The sequence below is a fragment of the Salmo salar genome, chromosome ssa01, assembly GCF_905237065.1.
Source record: "Salmo salar chromosome ssa01, Ssal_v3.1, whole genome shotgun sequence".
NCBI classification, from domain to species: Eukaryota; Metazoa; Chordata; class Actinopteri; order Salmoniformes; family Salmonidae; genus Salmo; species Salmo salar.
The window spans coordinates 81,893,670-81,910,999 of NC_059442.1; the positions used below are offsets into that span (position 1 = coordinate 81,893,670).

Genomic DNA, 17,330 nt, shown 5'->3' on the forward strand with positions numbered 1-17,330 from the left:
CAGCTGAAAGCTATGATCAGCTATCACTAGGTAAATCCACTTCAATCAGTGTAGATGAAGGGGAGGAGACAGGTTAAAGGATTTTGAAGCCTTGAGACAATTGAGGCTTGGATTGCGTATGTGTGCCATTCAGAGGGTGAATGGGAAAGACAAAGGATTAAAGAACTACAATGCTGCTGGGTTTTTCATGCTCAACAGTTTCCTGTGTGTATCAAGAATGGTCCACCACCCAAAGGACATAAAGCCAACTTGACATAACTAACAAATGCTTGTAGTCCATGCCCCGATGAATTGAGGCTGTTCTGAGGGTAAAGGGGATGCAACTCAATATTAGGAAGGTGTTCCTATTGTTTTTTACACTCAATGTATGTCTCGTTATACAGTATTAACACTGTATATGTCTCTCTCCAGTCCATGTCTGTGCCTACAAGAAGTGATTTAGTCTATATATTGCATGTTCTGATATATATTTGTCTCGCTCCAGCCCACTTATGTGAGTACAAGGAGAAGTTGGAGTCTATATTTTATATTCAAAAATATATTGCTCTCTCAAGCCCATTTCTGTGAATACAGGGAGAAGTTTGAGGTTATATTTTATATTCAAATATATATTTATCTCTCCAGTCCACTTCTGTGCGAATAAGAAGTTCATTGGTTTATATATGTCTTGTTATACAGTATTAATATGACATTCTTATATATTTCTCTCTCCAGTCCATTTCAGTGCGTACAAGGAGAAGTGCATCAGTCTGTACTGCCGCATGTCATCTGTCTTGGACCTGGATGCACTTATTACCCAGCAGGCACTGCGAGAGGCCATAATGGACACAGAGGTTGCCACTGCCAAACAGAGACACCAACATATACTGGACTATATACAGGTAGGGAGATATAACTTTCCCTGTACATTTACAGCATGAAACTGGCAGCAGAGTTGCCAGCTAAATGCTGTAGTTTTGCTTTACAGCAGGGATGCTGTCACATGTTTAACAGTAAGAAAAACAGTGTTGTATTATACAATACAGCATTATACTGTAAATAGGCCTACTGTAATAATTACAGCAACACAGCTGTATTATATAATTACAGTAATTTGCTGGCAACTCTGCTGCCAGTATTATGCTGTAAATGTACAGTACAGCATCTTACTGTAATATTTTTACATTAATTGTAATGAATAAATTAAATTAATTGAAGGGAGGCAGGGTACAGTATTTTACTGTAATTGCTTGGGATTTGCTGCTAGGTAATGTGTTTTCATATTACGGCATATGAAATATATATATATATATAGTTTACATACACAGTTGTAGTGATTAAAACTTGCTTTTCAACCACTCCACAAATGTCTTGTTAACAAACTATAATTTTGGCAAATTGTTTAGGACATCTACTTTGTGCATGACATTGTTTACAGACAGATTATTTCACTTATAATTCACTGTACCACAATTCTCGTGGGTCAGAAGTTTACATACACTAAGTTGACTGTGCCTTTAAAAGGCTTGGAAAATTCCAGAAAATGATGTCATGGCTTTAGAAGCTTCTGATAGGCTAATTGACATCATTTGAGTCAATTGGAGGTGTACCTGTGGATGTATTTCAAAGCCTACCTTCAAACTCAGTGCCTCTTTGCTTGACATCATGGGAAAATCAAAAGAAATCAGCCAAGACGTCAGAAAAAAAGTTGGAGACCTCCACAAGTCTGGTTCATCCATGGGAGCAATTTCCAAATGCCTGAAGGTACCACGTTCATCTGTACAAACAATAGTACGCAAGTATAAACACCATGGGACCACACAGCCGTCATACCGCTCAGGAAGGAGATGCATTCTGTCTCCTAGAGATGTACGTACTTTGGTGCGAAAAGTGCAAATCAATCCCAGAACAACAGCAAAGGACCTTGTGAAGATGGTGGAGGAAACAGGTACAAAAGTATCTATATCTACAGTTAAAAGAGTCCTATATCGACATAACCTGAAAGGCCGCTCAGCAAGGAAGAAGCCTCTGCTCCAAAACCGCCATAAAAAAGCCAGACTACGGTTTGCAACTGCACATGGGGACAAAGATCGTACTTTTTGGAGAAATATCCTCTGGTCTGATGAAACAAAAATGTGCACACTCTTGCCTTTCTGTCAACCAGCTTCATGAGGTAGTCACCTGGAATGCATTTCAATTAACAGGTGTGCCTTGTTAAAAGTGAATTTGTGGAATGACTTTCCTTCTTAATGCGTTTGAGCCAATCAGTTGTTGTGATAAGGTAGGGGGGTTATACAGAAGATAGCCCTATTTGGTAAAAGACCAAGTCCATATAATGGCAAGAACAGCTCAAATAAGCAAAGAGAAACGACAGTCCATCATTACTTTAAGACATGAAAATCAGTCAATCTGGAAAATTTCAAGAACTTTTAAAGTTTCTTCAATTGCAGTCGCAAAAAACATCAAGCGCTATGATGAAACTGGTTCTCATGAGGACCGCCACAGGAATGGAAGACCCAGAGTTACCTCTGCTGCAGAGGAGTTACCAGCCTCAGAAATTGCTGACCAAATAAATGCTTCACGGAGTTCAAGTAACAGACACATCTCAACATTAACTGTTCAGAGGAGATTGTGTGAATCAGGCCAAGGACACCAATAAGAAGAAGTGACTTGCTTGGGCCAAGAAACACGAGCAATGGACATTAGACCAGTGGAGTCCAAATTTGAGATTTTTGGTTCCAACCGCTGTGTCTTTGTGAGACGCAGAGTAGGTGAACGGATGATCTCTGCAACGGTATTCCCCACTGTGAAGCATGGAGAAGGAGGTGTTATGGTGTGGGGGTGCTTTGCTGGTGACACTGTCAGTGATTTATTTAGAATTCAAGGCACACTCAACCAGCATGGCTACCACAGCATTCTGCAGCGATATGCCATCCCATCTGGTTTGGGCTTAGTGGGACTATCATTTGTTTTTCAACAGGACAATGACCCAACACACCTCCAGGCTGTGTAAGGGCTATTTGACCAAGAAGGAGAGTGATGGAGTTCTGCATCCGATGACCTGGCCTCCACAATCCCCCGACCTCAACCAAATTGAGATGGTTTGGGATGAGTCGGACCTTAGAGTGAAGGAAAAGTAACCAACAAGTGCTCAGCATATGTGGGAACTCATTCAAGACGGTTGGAAAAGCATTCCAGGTTAAGCTGGTTGAGAGAATGCCAAGAGTGTGCAAATCTGTCATTAAGGCAATTATTCTACAATGTAGAAAATAGTAAAATAAAGAAAAACCCTTGAATGAGTAGGTGTTCTAAGACTTTTGACCGGTAGTGTATATATACAGTTGCAGCCAAATATTTTGGTACCCTTGCACTTTAAATAAATTGAAACTTTTAGATTTTTCAACATTGCAGAACCAATTTTATCTTAGTAAACTTAAGTTTACACATTTTCTTTCAGAAGATAAAGACAAATGGAATGGACAAAATTATTTGCACCCAGGAGCTTGTACTTGGTTGCACAGCCTTTGGCCAAGATAACTGCCAACAAATTCTTTTTGTAGCCATCAATGAGCTTGCTTCACCTTTTGTACTTGCAATTTGTCCCACTCTTCAGCAGCAAACTGCTCTAATTCTTCAATGTTTGAGGGGTGTCCTCAACCAACTGCTGTTTTCTGCTCTTGTCATAGGTTATGGATGTTATTCAGATCTGGACTCTTCGCTGGCCACTCCAGAACAGTCCAACATTTCTTCTTGAACCGTTCCAGGGTTCAAGAAGAAAACATCATTATGAAGAAAAAAATTATAATAAATGAATACAGTAATATGAGATCTTTATGTAAAACCTTTACATTTGACATTTTTGTCATTTATCAGATGCTCTTATCCAGAGAGACTTACAGTCAGTGCATTCATCTTAAGATAGCTCAGTGAGACAACCACATATCACAGTCAAATATAAAGGATACACATATTCCATTCCAGCTAAACTATGGATATATAGCTTTTTAACAACAAAAAAAAACATCTAAAATCAATTAATAAAAAATCTGAGAACGGTAATATTTTACACACACATGAATAAGCAATCATTTCTGATGGAGAAAAAAAACAAATGTGAAAAATGTGTGGATATAGTGTTTTGGAAATAAATACTTTTCATTTTTTAAATTCAAATTGTAAACTTAAATTTACAAAAATAAAATTTGTTTGGCAATGTTGAAAATGCAATAACATGATTTGGTGAACAATTTGTTTTTCCATTTCAACTTATTTAAGAAGAAATAGGGAATTATTTAAGAAAGGTGCAAGGCTGCCAATATATTTGGTCACAAATGTATATACTGTATATATAGAGGCCTTAACAAAGGCTTCCAAACTTGCAGTGACTACAGGGCAAAACAGACCAAAGACATGGCAAACACTCAACCATTAAAGGTTTGCGGCTTGCTACTGTACCACTCAGGGTTGGGGAGTAACTGATTACATGTAATCAGTTACATGTAATGTGGTTACAAAAAAACTTTAACTGTAATCAGTTATGTTACCAGCAAAAATCAGATTACAGATACTTTTGGATTACTTTTAAATTCAGAAAGGATGTTTGCTGAGTGAGTCTGACCACAACCACCGAGCACTATAATGACTAACCAAATGCGTATGATGGATCATTTTTGTCTTTTTCCAATGCCTTTTAATTGGAAAGTAATCAAAAAGTTACTGGAAGTAATCAGATTAAGTTACTGAGTTTGGGTAATCCAAAAGGGATGTTACTAATTACAATTTTGGGCAGGTAACTAATTACATTTAGAAAGTAATTTACCCAACCCTGCTACCACTCCAATCTGTCCCCTATACACATTTAATTGTTGTGGCACTACTACCACATATCAGTTAAATTGGTACCGCAATCTCAATCACGGGTTAAACAAATGTAGCATCTTACAAGGCATGCATCAAACTATGCTAATGAGCCAGAAACAACAATACCATGCGCCCACTAGTGGTCAAAAGGTTTTTGGCTCTCCAAAAATATGGTACAGTACTGTATTCTTTGGGGTGGAATTACAGTACCATTTGAAATAACAGACTTCTTTGAAGTAATGTACAGTTGTGGCCAAAGGTTTTGAGAGTGACACAAATATTAATTTCCACAAAGTTTGCTTCTTCAGTGTCTTTAGATATTTTTGTCAGATGTTACTATGGAATACTGAAGTATAATTACAAGCATTTCATAAGTGTCAAAGGCTTTTATTGGCAATTACATGAAGTTGATGCAAAGAGTCAATATTTGCGGTGTTGGCCCTTCTTTTTCAAGACCTCTGCAATCCGCCCTGGCATGCTGTCAATTAACTTCTGGGCCACATCCTGACTGATGGCAGCCCATTTTTGCATAATCAATGCTTGGAGTTTGCCAGAATTTGTGGGGTTTTGTTTGTCCACCCGCCTTTTGAGGATTGACCACAAGTTCTCAATGGGATTAAGGTCTGGGGAGTTTCCTGGCCATGGACCCAAAATATCGATGTTTTGTTCCCCAAGCCACTTAGTTATCACTTTTGCATTATGTCAAGGTGCTACATCATGCTGGAAAAGGCATTGTTCGTCACCAAACTGTTCCTGGATGGTTGGGAGAAGTTGCTCTCGGAGGATGTGTTGGTACCATTCTTTATTCATGGCTGTGTTCTTAGGCAAAATTGTGAGTGAGCCCACTCCCTTGGCTGAGAAGCAACCCAACACATGAATGGTCTCATGATGATTCACTGTTGGCATGACACAGGACTGATGGTAGCGCTCACCTTGTCTTCTCCAGACAAGCTTGTTTTCCGGATGCCCCAAACAATCGGAAAGGGGATTAACCAGAGAAAATGACTTTACCCCAGTCCTCAGCAGTCCAATCCCTATACCTTTTGCAGAATATCAGTCTGTCCCTGATGTTTTTCATGGAGAGAAGTGGCTTTTTTGCTGCCCTTCTTGACACCAGGCCATCCTCCAAAAGTCTTCGCCTCACTGTGCGTGCAGATGCACTCACACCTGCCTGCTGCCATTCCTGAGCAAGCTCTGTACTGGTGGTGCCCCGATCCCACAGCTGAATCAACTTTAGGAGATGGTCCTGGCGCTTGCTGGACTGTCTTTGGCGCCCTGAAGCCTTCGACACAACAATTGAACTGCTCTCTTTGAAGTTCTTGATGATCCGATAAATGGTTGATTTAGGTGCAATCTCACTGGAAGCAATATCCTTGCCTGTGAAGCCTTTTTTTGTGCAAAGCAATGATGATGGCACGTGTTTCCTTGCAGGTAACCATGGTTGACAGAGGAAGAACAATGATTCCAAGCAGCACCCTCCTTTTGAAGCTTCCAGTCTGTTATTCAAACTCAATTGACGAGGACAAGGATCTCCAGCCTTGTCCTCGTCAACACTCACACCTGTGTTAACGAGAGAATCACTGACATGATGTCAGATGGTCCTTTTGTGGCAGGGCTGAAATGCAGGGGAAATGTTTTTGGGGGATTCAGTTCATTTGCATGTCAAAGAGGGACTTTGCAATTAATTGCAATTCATCTGATCACTCTTCATAACATTCCGGAGTATATGCAAATTGCCATCATACAAACTGAGGCAGCAGACTTTGTGAAAATTAATATTTATGTCATTCTCAAAACTTTTGGCCACGACTGTACTGTTAAAACATGGTTTCATTGGAATTTACTACATCATTTACCAATTACGCCTAAAATCACCCAGAGTGCATTGGGATTTATGACAATTTACTGTAAATACTTATTAGGGTACATTGCTGTTAGTTGTATTGTATAATACTGTAAAAACAACAATTTTTAACAGTGTAAGAAAATCTGAAAGAACGTTGCGCTGGTAATATGGGTCATATCTTTTTGAACTGTTTGGGCTAGAAGCAAGTCGGTTTCTCTGTAGTAATGGAGCAAACATAATGGTCACATATCTGTGCTCAGTTTATTCACTATGGCACCCAGAGGCTGCGGTACAACGAAGCCTAATCATTAAAACAATTATTATCTGGGTGATTTCTTTCTTCTCCTTTTTTACTAAAATAGTCTGAGCTTCATGTGTCTCACCCGACAGCATGAGGTTGGCGCCTAAAACTGAAGATATGACTCTACAGTAGACATAAACTAGAGGCTTCCAATTACAGTTAATAACTTTTCAGAATTTTACCCATAATGCAGTGCAATCTACAGCTTCATTCTGTAAAACACAAGGTGCATTATACCGTGTTTTGCTGTTAAAATTACAGAAAAGTCCTACAGTGTATGTTAATATGTATTCCAGGTATAATTGACCTAAGTGTGCCATATGTAAACTGTGTGACGGTTTACTGGAATATATACAGTTAAATGTGACAATATATTTCAGATGGCTATATCTAACTTGAAAAAGTAAAGTCACTTTACTGTATGCATCTTTTGCTTTCAAGTCTGTCACTTTATGAGAGCGTCTATTCAATCAGTATGGTGTGAAATACAGTGAGCTCCAAAAGTATTGGGACAGTGACAGTTGTTTTGGCTCTGTACTCCAGCATTATACAAATACTATGAGGTTAAAGTACAGACTGTCACCATATCGGGTGAACTAGGTAGAAATTATAGCACTTTTTGTACATAGTATCGGGACAAATTCAAGTCGTAAAATGTTGAGTATTTGGTCCCATATTCCTAGCACACAATGACTACATCAACCTTGTGACTTTACACATTTGTTGGATGCATTTGCTGTTTGTTTTGGTTGTGTTTCAGATTACTTTTATGTTAAATAAAAATATAAAATGTTTCTGAACACGTCTACATTAATGTGGATGCTACCATGATTAGGGATAGTGAAATGTGAATAATGATGAGTGAGAAATTTACAGACGCACAAACGTCATACCGCCAAGACATGCAAACCTCTCACCATTACAATAACAGGGGAGGTTAGGATTTTTTTGGTGGATATGATATTTATGCCTCTAACTTTGTCACTCATCATTATTCACAATTCATTCAGGATTATCCGTAATCATGGTAGCATCCACAGTAATGTAGAAGTGTTTCGAAACATATTCTATTCTTATTTACAATAAAAGTGACTCCAAAATGACAATACGTTATTTACCATTAATTTCTATTGGGCACAAAATAATCTGAAACACAATCAAAACAAACAGCAAATGCATCCAACAAATGTGTAGAGTCACAAGCTTGATCTAGTCATTGCGAACTATGAATATGGGACCAAATACTTAACTTTCTACTTCTTTAGTACACACACAAGGGAATTTGTCCTAATACATTTGGTCCCTTAAAATGGGGGGACACTGAATATTTTTTTTTTATCTATTTCTAATACAAACACGAGTCCTTTTTTTCACATTCATCAAAAGAAAATTGTTTAAAAGCTTATTTTTCATATCGTTTATGTCATGTCCATTTTTCAGTAAATATATTTATCACGCACCAAAAATCGAAGAAACAGCAGAAACAACTGCGCTAATAATCCCATTGGAGTCAGTTTATTGATGTAATAAAGCCTAACTGCTAGGAGTACTAGCTGTTAAATAGCTTGTTTTTCTAATGTTAAAGAACTCCATAACTGCCCAGCCTTCTCTCTCATGTCAGAAAGTTGAAAGCATGAAAGTAAACCCATCTGGTGTTTTTCTCTGTGAAGAACTAATCCAGCTTTTACCACCATGGTCTCTACTGGTAATGGAGACCAACCACAAAACCACAAGTGTGTTTCTGTGATCTGAGAGTGTGTGTGTGATCTGAGAGAGAGTGTGTGTGTTCTGAGCTCAGAGAGGCACGGAAAAATGTGGCCCCCAAACCACAGATTACACAGTACTCGGGAGAGCGAGAGAGAGCGACAGGGGAAAAAATAATACCAATCATGAATGACTGAGAGGGAGAGTGTGTGTGGGTGGGGTTGTCTGAATATGTGTCTCTGTATAGAAGTGCCAATGTCTGTCTCTCAGTCTGTGTATGTGCGTGAGTCTGCCTCTATGGGTGCATGTAAATCTCATAGTTGTGTGTGTTTGTGCATTTGTGTGTGTGTATGTGAGCTCAGCAATGTGGGCTGCATTAGAGAGACTGAAGTGTTAATGTGAGGGGGCAAAGCGTGTGAAAAGAGGCCCGTCTGTCTGAAAGCTCTTAGTGCTGGCCTGTCATACCACAGTCTGTCTAGATACTGGGAGGTCCTGTCAGGGTGTGTGCGTGTGTGCACGTACGTGCACTTCTATGTGTGTGCGCATTGTTACTTGCGAGTGTATAGGTACGTGAAAGCGTTTCTGGGTTTTCTGTGTGCGCGTGTGGCTGTGCAGACTTTAAGCCATCTCATTGTACAATTTGTTTAGACTTGTCATTACATGATCGGGGTGGGGAAATTCCCTTACTGTGGTATTGTTGTGGAAGACTGGTTTAGTCCAGTAGACATCCTGTTAGTATTGTGTAGAAGTGCATCTTATTCAACTCATCACTGGATTTGGCATCACCCTCACATCAACTGACTAAATGAGTGAGTGGACTAAGTAAGGCCTGCGTCTTTTGAACATTGGAAGGAAGCCTCTGGTAATCTGAACTCCTGAGAGGAGAATTAGGGGACCAACCTCTAACCTCAATATGTGCAGTTCCTATTGTGTAGTTCAACACATTGATATACTATAAACCGACGTTGTCCTGCTGTGTGCGCTTGCGTCATCCTCCAAAGGAACCACAGACCCAGCTGCATCTGGCTCTCTCAGGCACCACGACAGGGCCTGGAGGTGGGGGAGAGACCCCAGCAGTGGGGCCCCTGCCCTGGATCAAAGGAGAGTGGAGGGGGGCATCTGTGTGAATAGGGGGAATAGGTGGGAATAGGGTGCAATTTGGGATGCAGATGGGAATTTGGTATTCCCATCTGTGGGAATAGGGTGCAATTTGGAATTCAGACTAAGTAAGCTTCATTGATTGAAGTGAAGGGAAGCTAGAATCATTCCTCTGCAGTCAGTTTCCTCAGTTGCTTTTCTAATGGCACCCTATTCCATATGGGCCCTGGTCAAAACTAGTGCACTATATAGGAAATATCCATAACCTTAAAGCCGATATTGAATACTATATATCTCCTCTCCCCTTCAGTAGGAATAGCAGAGGAACAAATATGCCCGTAAACCAGCCAACCGTCCCACGTCTCCAATACGATCCCCCTGCTGGTTCTCATCTGCGTCTCACACTGAATACCGCCCCACTCTGGCTCCAGTCCTTAGCTCCAGTGCGGGCTAATGGAATCTAAAGATGTCTGGTCAGAATGGGCAATTTCCTGTTTCAGGAGGAAGTCCTTTTGTCTGGCGCTCCTTACCTGTCACCTTCATTTGGACTCACTGGGACCGCTGCTCTCTCTGCTGGCTGGCTGGAGCCTACCTGGAGAGGGGCTGGGTGTGTGTGTGTGTGTGTGTGTGCGTGTGCGTGTGCGTGTGTGTGTGTGTGTGTGTGTGTGTGTGTGTGTGTGTGTGTGTGTGTGTGTGTGTGTGTGTGTGTGTCCCAGTCACCTTCAGTAAGACTCTCGTTTCTGAGATGACTTCTGGCTCCCTGCAGGCGTCTTGCAAGCCCTTGCTGTCGGGAAATTATGCTGCATCAAGAGCACACACACACAGAATAGTCTTACACTCTCTCCCTCTCACACCCACACCCACACACACAGGTCTTGGATGACACTTGGGTCAGCTGTCGAGTGCTCAAGAGAGATGCTACTGCTGTGCTGATGAATGCTGGGAGTCTGGGGGATGCTACCTTTCTGGAAGCTATAGTGGGTTTCCTCTCCTGATTAGGGCTAGACGCAATCTGTTGAGATTGAATTTCCTCAATCTACAGAAATCATTGGCAATCAACTATTTAAGTAAGTGGAATGAAGGGAAATACCTTGAAAGGAGGACAATGGAAGTTCAGTAAAAAGCTTTTTAATGATTAAAAGCCCAAACATTTTAGAATGAAAGCCTTCGTCAGGGTGCTTAGAAAAGTGAAATGGCAGTTGACATGCATCCAGTGTCTTCTGCTTGGTTTTCAGAGAAGTGTATGGCTGGATTAGCATGCATTATTATCATACCCATTTACAGACCATTCAGAACTGTTTACCTCTCGGATATACAGTATACTCTTATATATAAATATACCTCTCAAATATTATGTAAAACATGTACCTGTAAGACCCTCTTATCTGAAATATAGCCCACCTCTCATACAGTATAAGACCCTCATATTTCATATCCTGTATTTGAGATATACAGTAATATTCTTGCCTTGCTTGTAAAAGAGTGATGGAATTCGGTTATAGGGAGAAAGAGAGGAATATCCTCTATTATTCCCAGTTTTCTCTCTCTCTGTCCCTCTCTCTCTCTGTCCCTCTCTCTCTCTGTCCCTCTCTCTCTCTGTCCCCCTCTCTCTCTCTGTCCCCCCTCTCTCTCTGTCCCCCCTCTCTCTCTGTCCCCCCTCTCTCTCTGTCCCCCCTCTCTCTCTGTCCCTCTCTCTCTCTGTCCCTCTCTCTCTGTCCCCCTCTCTCTCTCTGTCCCCCCTCTCTCTCTGTCCCCCCTCTCTCATTCTGTCCCCCCTCTCTCTCTCTGTCCCCCTCTCTCTCTCTGTCCCCCCTCTCTCTCTCTGTCCCCTCTCTCTCTCTGTCCCCTCTCTTTCTCTCTCTGTCCCCCTCTCTGTCCCCCCTCTCTCTCTCTGCCCCCCTCTCTCTCTCTGTCCCTTCTCTCTCTCTGTCCCCTCTCTTTCTCTCTCTGTCCCCCCTTCTCTCTCTGTCCCCCTCTCTCTCTCTGTCCCCCTCTCTCTCTGTCCCCCCTCTCTCTGTCCCCCTCTCTCTCTCTCTGTCCCCCCTCTCTCTCTGTCCCCCCTCTCTCTCTGTCCCTCTCTCTCTCTGTCCCCCTCTCTCTCTCTGTCCCCCTCTCTCTCTCTGTCCCCCTCTCTCTCTCTGTCCCCTCTCTCTCTCTGTCCCCCTCTCTCTCTTTGTCCCTCTCTCTCTCTCTGTCCCCCCTCTCTCTCTCTGTCCCCCTCTCTCTCTCTGCCCCCCTCTCTCTCTCTGTCCCCCTCTCTCTCTCTGTCCCCCTCTCTCTCTGTCCCCTCTCTCTCTGTCCCCTCTCTCTCTGTCCCCCCCTCTCTCTCTGTCTCCCCCTCTCTCTCTCTGTCCCCCTCTCTCTCTCTGTCCCCCTCTCTCTCTCTGCCCCCCTCTCTCTCTCTGTCCCCCTCTCTCTCTCTGTCCCCCTCTCTCTCTCTGTCCCCCTCTCTCTCTGTCCCTTCTCTCTCTCTGTCCCCCCTCTCTCTCTCTGTCCCTCCTCTCTCTCTGTCCCCCTCTCTCTGTCCCCCCTCTCTCTCTCTGCCCCCCTCTCTCTCTCTGTCCCCCTCTCTCTCTCTGTCCCCCTCTCTCTCTCTGTCTCCCCCTCTCTCTCTGTCCCCCTCTCTCTCTCTGTCCCCCCTCTCTCTCTGTCTCCCCCTCTCTCTCTCTCTCTGTCCCCCCTCTCTCTCTGTCTCCCCCTCTCTCTCTCTCTGTCCCCCCTCTCTCTCTGTCTCCCCCCTCTCTCTCTCTGTCCCCCTCTCTCTCTTTGTCCCCTCTCTCTCTCTGTCTCCCCCTCTCTCTCTCTGTCCTCTCTCTCTCTGTCCCCCCTCTCTCTCTCTGTCCCCCCTCTCTCTCTCTGTCCCCCTCTCTCTCTCTGTCCCCCCTCTCTCTCTCTGTCCCCCTCTCTCTCTGTCTCCCCTCTCTCTCTCTCTGTCTCCCCCTCTCTCTCTCTCTGTCCCCCCTCTCTCTCTCTGTCCCCCTCTCTCTCTCTGTCCCCCTCTCTCTCTCTGTCCCCCTCTCTCTCTGTCTCCCCCTCTCTCTCTCTCTGTCCCCCCTCTCTCTCTGTCTCCCCCTCTCTCTCTCTCTGTCCCCCCTCTCTCTCTGTCTCCCCCTCTCTCTCTCTCTGTCCCCCTCTCTCTCTGTCTCCCCCTCTCTCTCTCTCTGTCCCCCCTCTCTCTCTGTCTCCCCCCCTCTCTCTCTCTGTCCCCTCTCTCTCTGTCTCCCCCTCTCTCTCTGTCCCCCCTCTCTCTCGCTCTGTCCCCCTCTCTCTCTGTCTCCCCCTCTCTCTCTCTCTGTCCCCCTCTCTCTCTGTCTCCCCCTCTCTCTCTCTCTGTCCCCCTCTCTCTCTGTCTCCCCCCTCTCTCTCTCTGTCCCCTCTCTCTCTGTCTCCCCCTCTCTCTCTCTGTCCCCCCTCTCTCTCGCTCTGTCCCCCCTCTCTCTCTGTCTCCCCCTCTCTCTGTCTCCCCCTCTCTCTCTCTGTCCCCCTCTCTCTCTCTGCCATCTGATCCACGGCATTCTTTCCAGCCGAGTCATCCCCTGGTGTCTGTCTCTTTTATATGTGTGTGTGTGTGTGTGTGTGTGTGTCATCCCCTGGTGTCAGTCTCTTTTATATATATATGTGTGTGTGTGTGTGTGTGTGTGTGTGTGTGTGTGTGTGTGTGTGTGTGTGTGTGTGTGTGTGTGTGTGTCATCCCCTGGTGTCAGTCTCTTTTATATATATGTGTGTGTCATCTCGTGGTGTCACTAAGTGCTCTCATACTGTCTCTCAGACAGACGCCTAATTGCTGCTTGACATTTGTCATGCTTCATTCTCTACACACACGGAAACACAGAACAATGCTCTCTCTCTCACTCTCTCTCCCTCTCTCTCACTCTCTCTCTCTCTCACACACACACACACACACCCTGACTCCCAGGGGAGGTTTGGAGTGATGGAAAGAATGAGAGGGGGAATAAGAGGAGTGAAAGCAGGAATGACGTTTGGTTACGGTGGCCTAGGGCCCCTGATAAGATTGGAACCACATTGGAGACTGCATGCATGGGGAGACTGGCAGGAGAAGGGCTTTGGTGTGCAGCCAGTCATTGTTATGGTCACAATGTGCTTTCTATTCTATACATTCATCCCAAATTACACCCTATTCCCTATATAGTGCACTACTTTTGACCAGAGCCCATAGCACTGTGTAGTGAATAGGGTGCCATATGGGACATTCTATACATTCTCTACTGCTTCTTCTCAAGACTGCTGTGATATGATCAGGTGCCAATTTAATGCAGGAATCGGATGCATTATGCATAGTTCTATTCGCTACAAACCCTTTCAACTGTGTGGGAATATACAACAGTACACACACTTGCGCAAACACACATTCACCTATACACCTATAAACAGACACACACACCTACACAGAAATGTTCATCTGCATGGTAATAATGTATTCCCTGAAGCTGTAGGCTTAATGTGTGAATGGTTTTGTCCCTATCAGAGTGAAATAGAAATAGAAACCTGCAACTAACCTCAAGCTGCTGTACTACGTACCTCTCAGCGTTAGTATCCAGGGGGCTACTAGTGCCACTTTCTCCTGGATGTCTTGACCTGGACCTGACTTTTGTTCTCCATTTCAGCAACTGGATGAGATGTTTTATAACTGTTATAATCAACTATAACTATCTATAACTAGGATTTCTAACTGTTATAATCAACTATAACTATCTATAACTAGGATTTATAACTGTTATAATCAACTATAACTATCTATAACTAGGATTTATAACTGTTATAATCAACTATAACTATCTATAACTAGGATTTATAACTGTTATAATCAACTATAACTAACTATAACTAGGATTTATAACTGTTATAATCAACTATAACTATCTATAACTAGGATTTATAACTGTTATAATCAACTATAACTAACTATAACTAGGATTTATAACTGTTATAATCAACTATAACTATCTATAACTAGGATTTATAACTTTATATAATCAACTATAACTATCTATAACTAGGATTTATAACTGTTATAATCAACTATAACTATCTATAACTAGGATTTATAACTGTTATAATCAACTATAACTAACTAAATATGATAGTTTATAACTATTATAATCAACTATAATTAACTACGACTATGAGGCTTTATATAATCAACTATAACTATGATGCTATAGAACTGTTATAATGATCTATTTCTAACTATAACTATGATGCTATAGAACTGTTATAATGAACTAACTATAACTATGATGCTATAGAACTGTTATAATGAACTAACTATAACTATGATGCTATAGAACTGTTATAATGAACTAACTATAACTATGATGCTATAGAACTGTTATAATGAACTAACTATAACTATGATGCTATAGAACTGTTATAATGAACTAACTATAACTATGATGCTATAGAACTGTTATAATGAACAAACTAACTATAACTATGATGCTATAGAACTGTTATAATGAACTAACTATAACTATGATGCTTTATAACTGTTATAATGAACTAACTATAACTATGATGCTATAGAACTGTTATAATGAACTAACTATAACTATGATGCTATAGAACTGTTATAATGAACTAACTATAACTATGATGCTATAGAACTGTTATAATGAACTAACTATAACTATGATGCTATAGAACTGTTATAATGAACTAACTATAACTATGATGCTATAGAACTGTTATAATGAACTAACTATAACTATGATGCTATAGAACTGTTATAATGATCTATTTCTAACTATAACTATGATGCTATAGAACTGTTATAATGAACTATAACTAACTGTAACTATGATGCTATAGAACTGTTATAATGAACTAACTATAACTATGATGCTATAGAACTGTTATAATGATCTATTCTAACTATAACTATGATGCTATAGAACTGTTATAATGAACTATAACTAACTGTAACTATGATGCTATAGAACTGTTATAATGAACTAACTATAACTATGATGCTATAGAACTGTTATAATGATCTATTTCTAACTATAACTATGATGCTATAGAACTGTTATAATGATCTATTTCTAACTATAACTATGATGCTATAGAACTGTTATAATGAACTATAACTAACTGTAACTATGATGCTATAGAACTGTTATAATGAACTAACTATAACTATGATGCTATAGAACTGTTATAATGATCTATAACTAACTATAACTATGATTCTTTATAACTGTTATAATGAACTAACTATAACTATGATGCTATAGAACTGTTATAATGACATTTCTAACTATAACTATGATGCTATAGAACTGTTATAATGAACTATAACTAACTGTAACTATGATGCTATAGAACTGTTATAATGAACTAACTATAACTATGATGCTATAGAACTGTTATAATGATCTATTTCTAACTATAACTATGATGCTATAGAACTGTTATAATGAACTATAACTAACTGTAACTATGATGCTATAGAACTGTTATAATGAACTAACTATAACTATGATGCTATAGAACTGTTATAATGAACTATAACTAACTGTAACTATGATGCTATAGAACTGTTATAATGAACTAACTATAACTATGATGTTTTATAACTGTTATAATCAACTAACTATAACTAGGATTTATAACTGTTATAATGAACTAACTATAACTATGATGCTATAGAACTGTTATAATGATCTATTTCTAACTATAACTATGATGCTATAGAACTGTTATAATGAACTAACTATAACTATGATGCTATAGAACTGTTATAATGAACTATAACTAACTGTAACTATGATGCTATAGAACTGTTATAATGAACTAACTATAACTATGATGCTATAGAACTGTTATAATGATCTATTTCTAACTATAACTATGATGCTATAGAACTGTTATAATGAACTAACTATAACTATGATGCTATAGAACTGTTATAATGAACTAACTATAACTATGATGCTATAGAACTGTTATAATGAACTAACTATAACTATGATGCTATAGAACTGTTATAATGAACTAACTATAACTATGATGCTATAGAACTGTTATAATGAACTAACTATAACTATGATGCTATAGAACTGTTATAATGAACTAACTATAACTATGATGCTATAGAACTGTTATAATGAACTAACTATAACTATGATGCTATAGAACTGTTATAATGAACTAACTATAACTATGATGCTTTATAACTGTTATAATGAACTAACTATAACTATGATGCTATAGAACTGTTATAATGAACTAACTATAACTATGATGCTATAGAACTGTTATAATGATAACTAACTATAACTATGATGCTATAGAACTGTTATAATGAACTATAACTAACTATAACTATGATGCTATAGAACTGTTATAATGAACTAACTATAACTATGATGCTATAGAACTGTTATAATGAACTATAACTAACTATAACTATGATGCTATAGAACTGTTATAATGAACTAACTATAACTATGATGCTATAGAACTGTTATAATGAACTAACTATAACTATGATGCTATAGAACTGTTATAATGAACTAACTA

General features: G+C 40.4%; 1 protein-coding gene across 4 annotated transcripts in view; it reads left to right on the plus strand.

Annotated features, from left to right (window-relative positions):
* ankfn1a (ankyrin repeat and fibronectin type III domain containing 1a) overlaps positions 1–17,330 on the plus strand; it is a 235,321-nt gene that overhangs the window by 212,829 nt on the left and 5,162 nt on the right. For 3 of the 4 annotated variants that reach the window (XM_045723336.1, XM_014212988.2, XM_045723338.1), the window contains one exon: positions 715–881. In XM_045723336.1, coding sequence (XP_045579292.1) covers positions 715–881 — 167 coding nt within the window. Of the gene's footprint in view, positions 1–714; positions 882–3,665; positions 3,823–17,330 lie in introns of those variants that run through there. The other variant, XM_014212996.2, reaches the window with a different exon arrangement.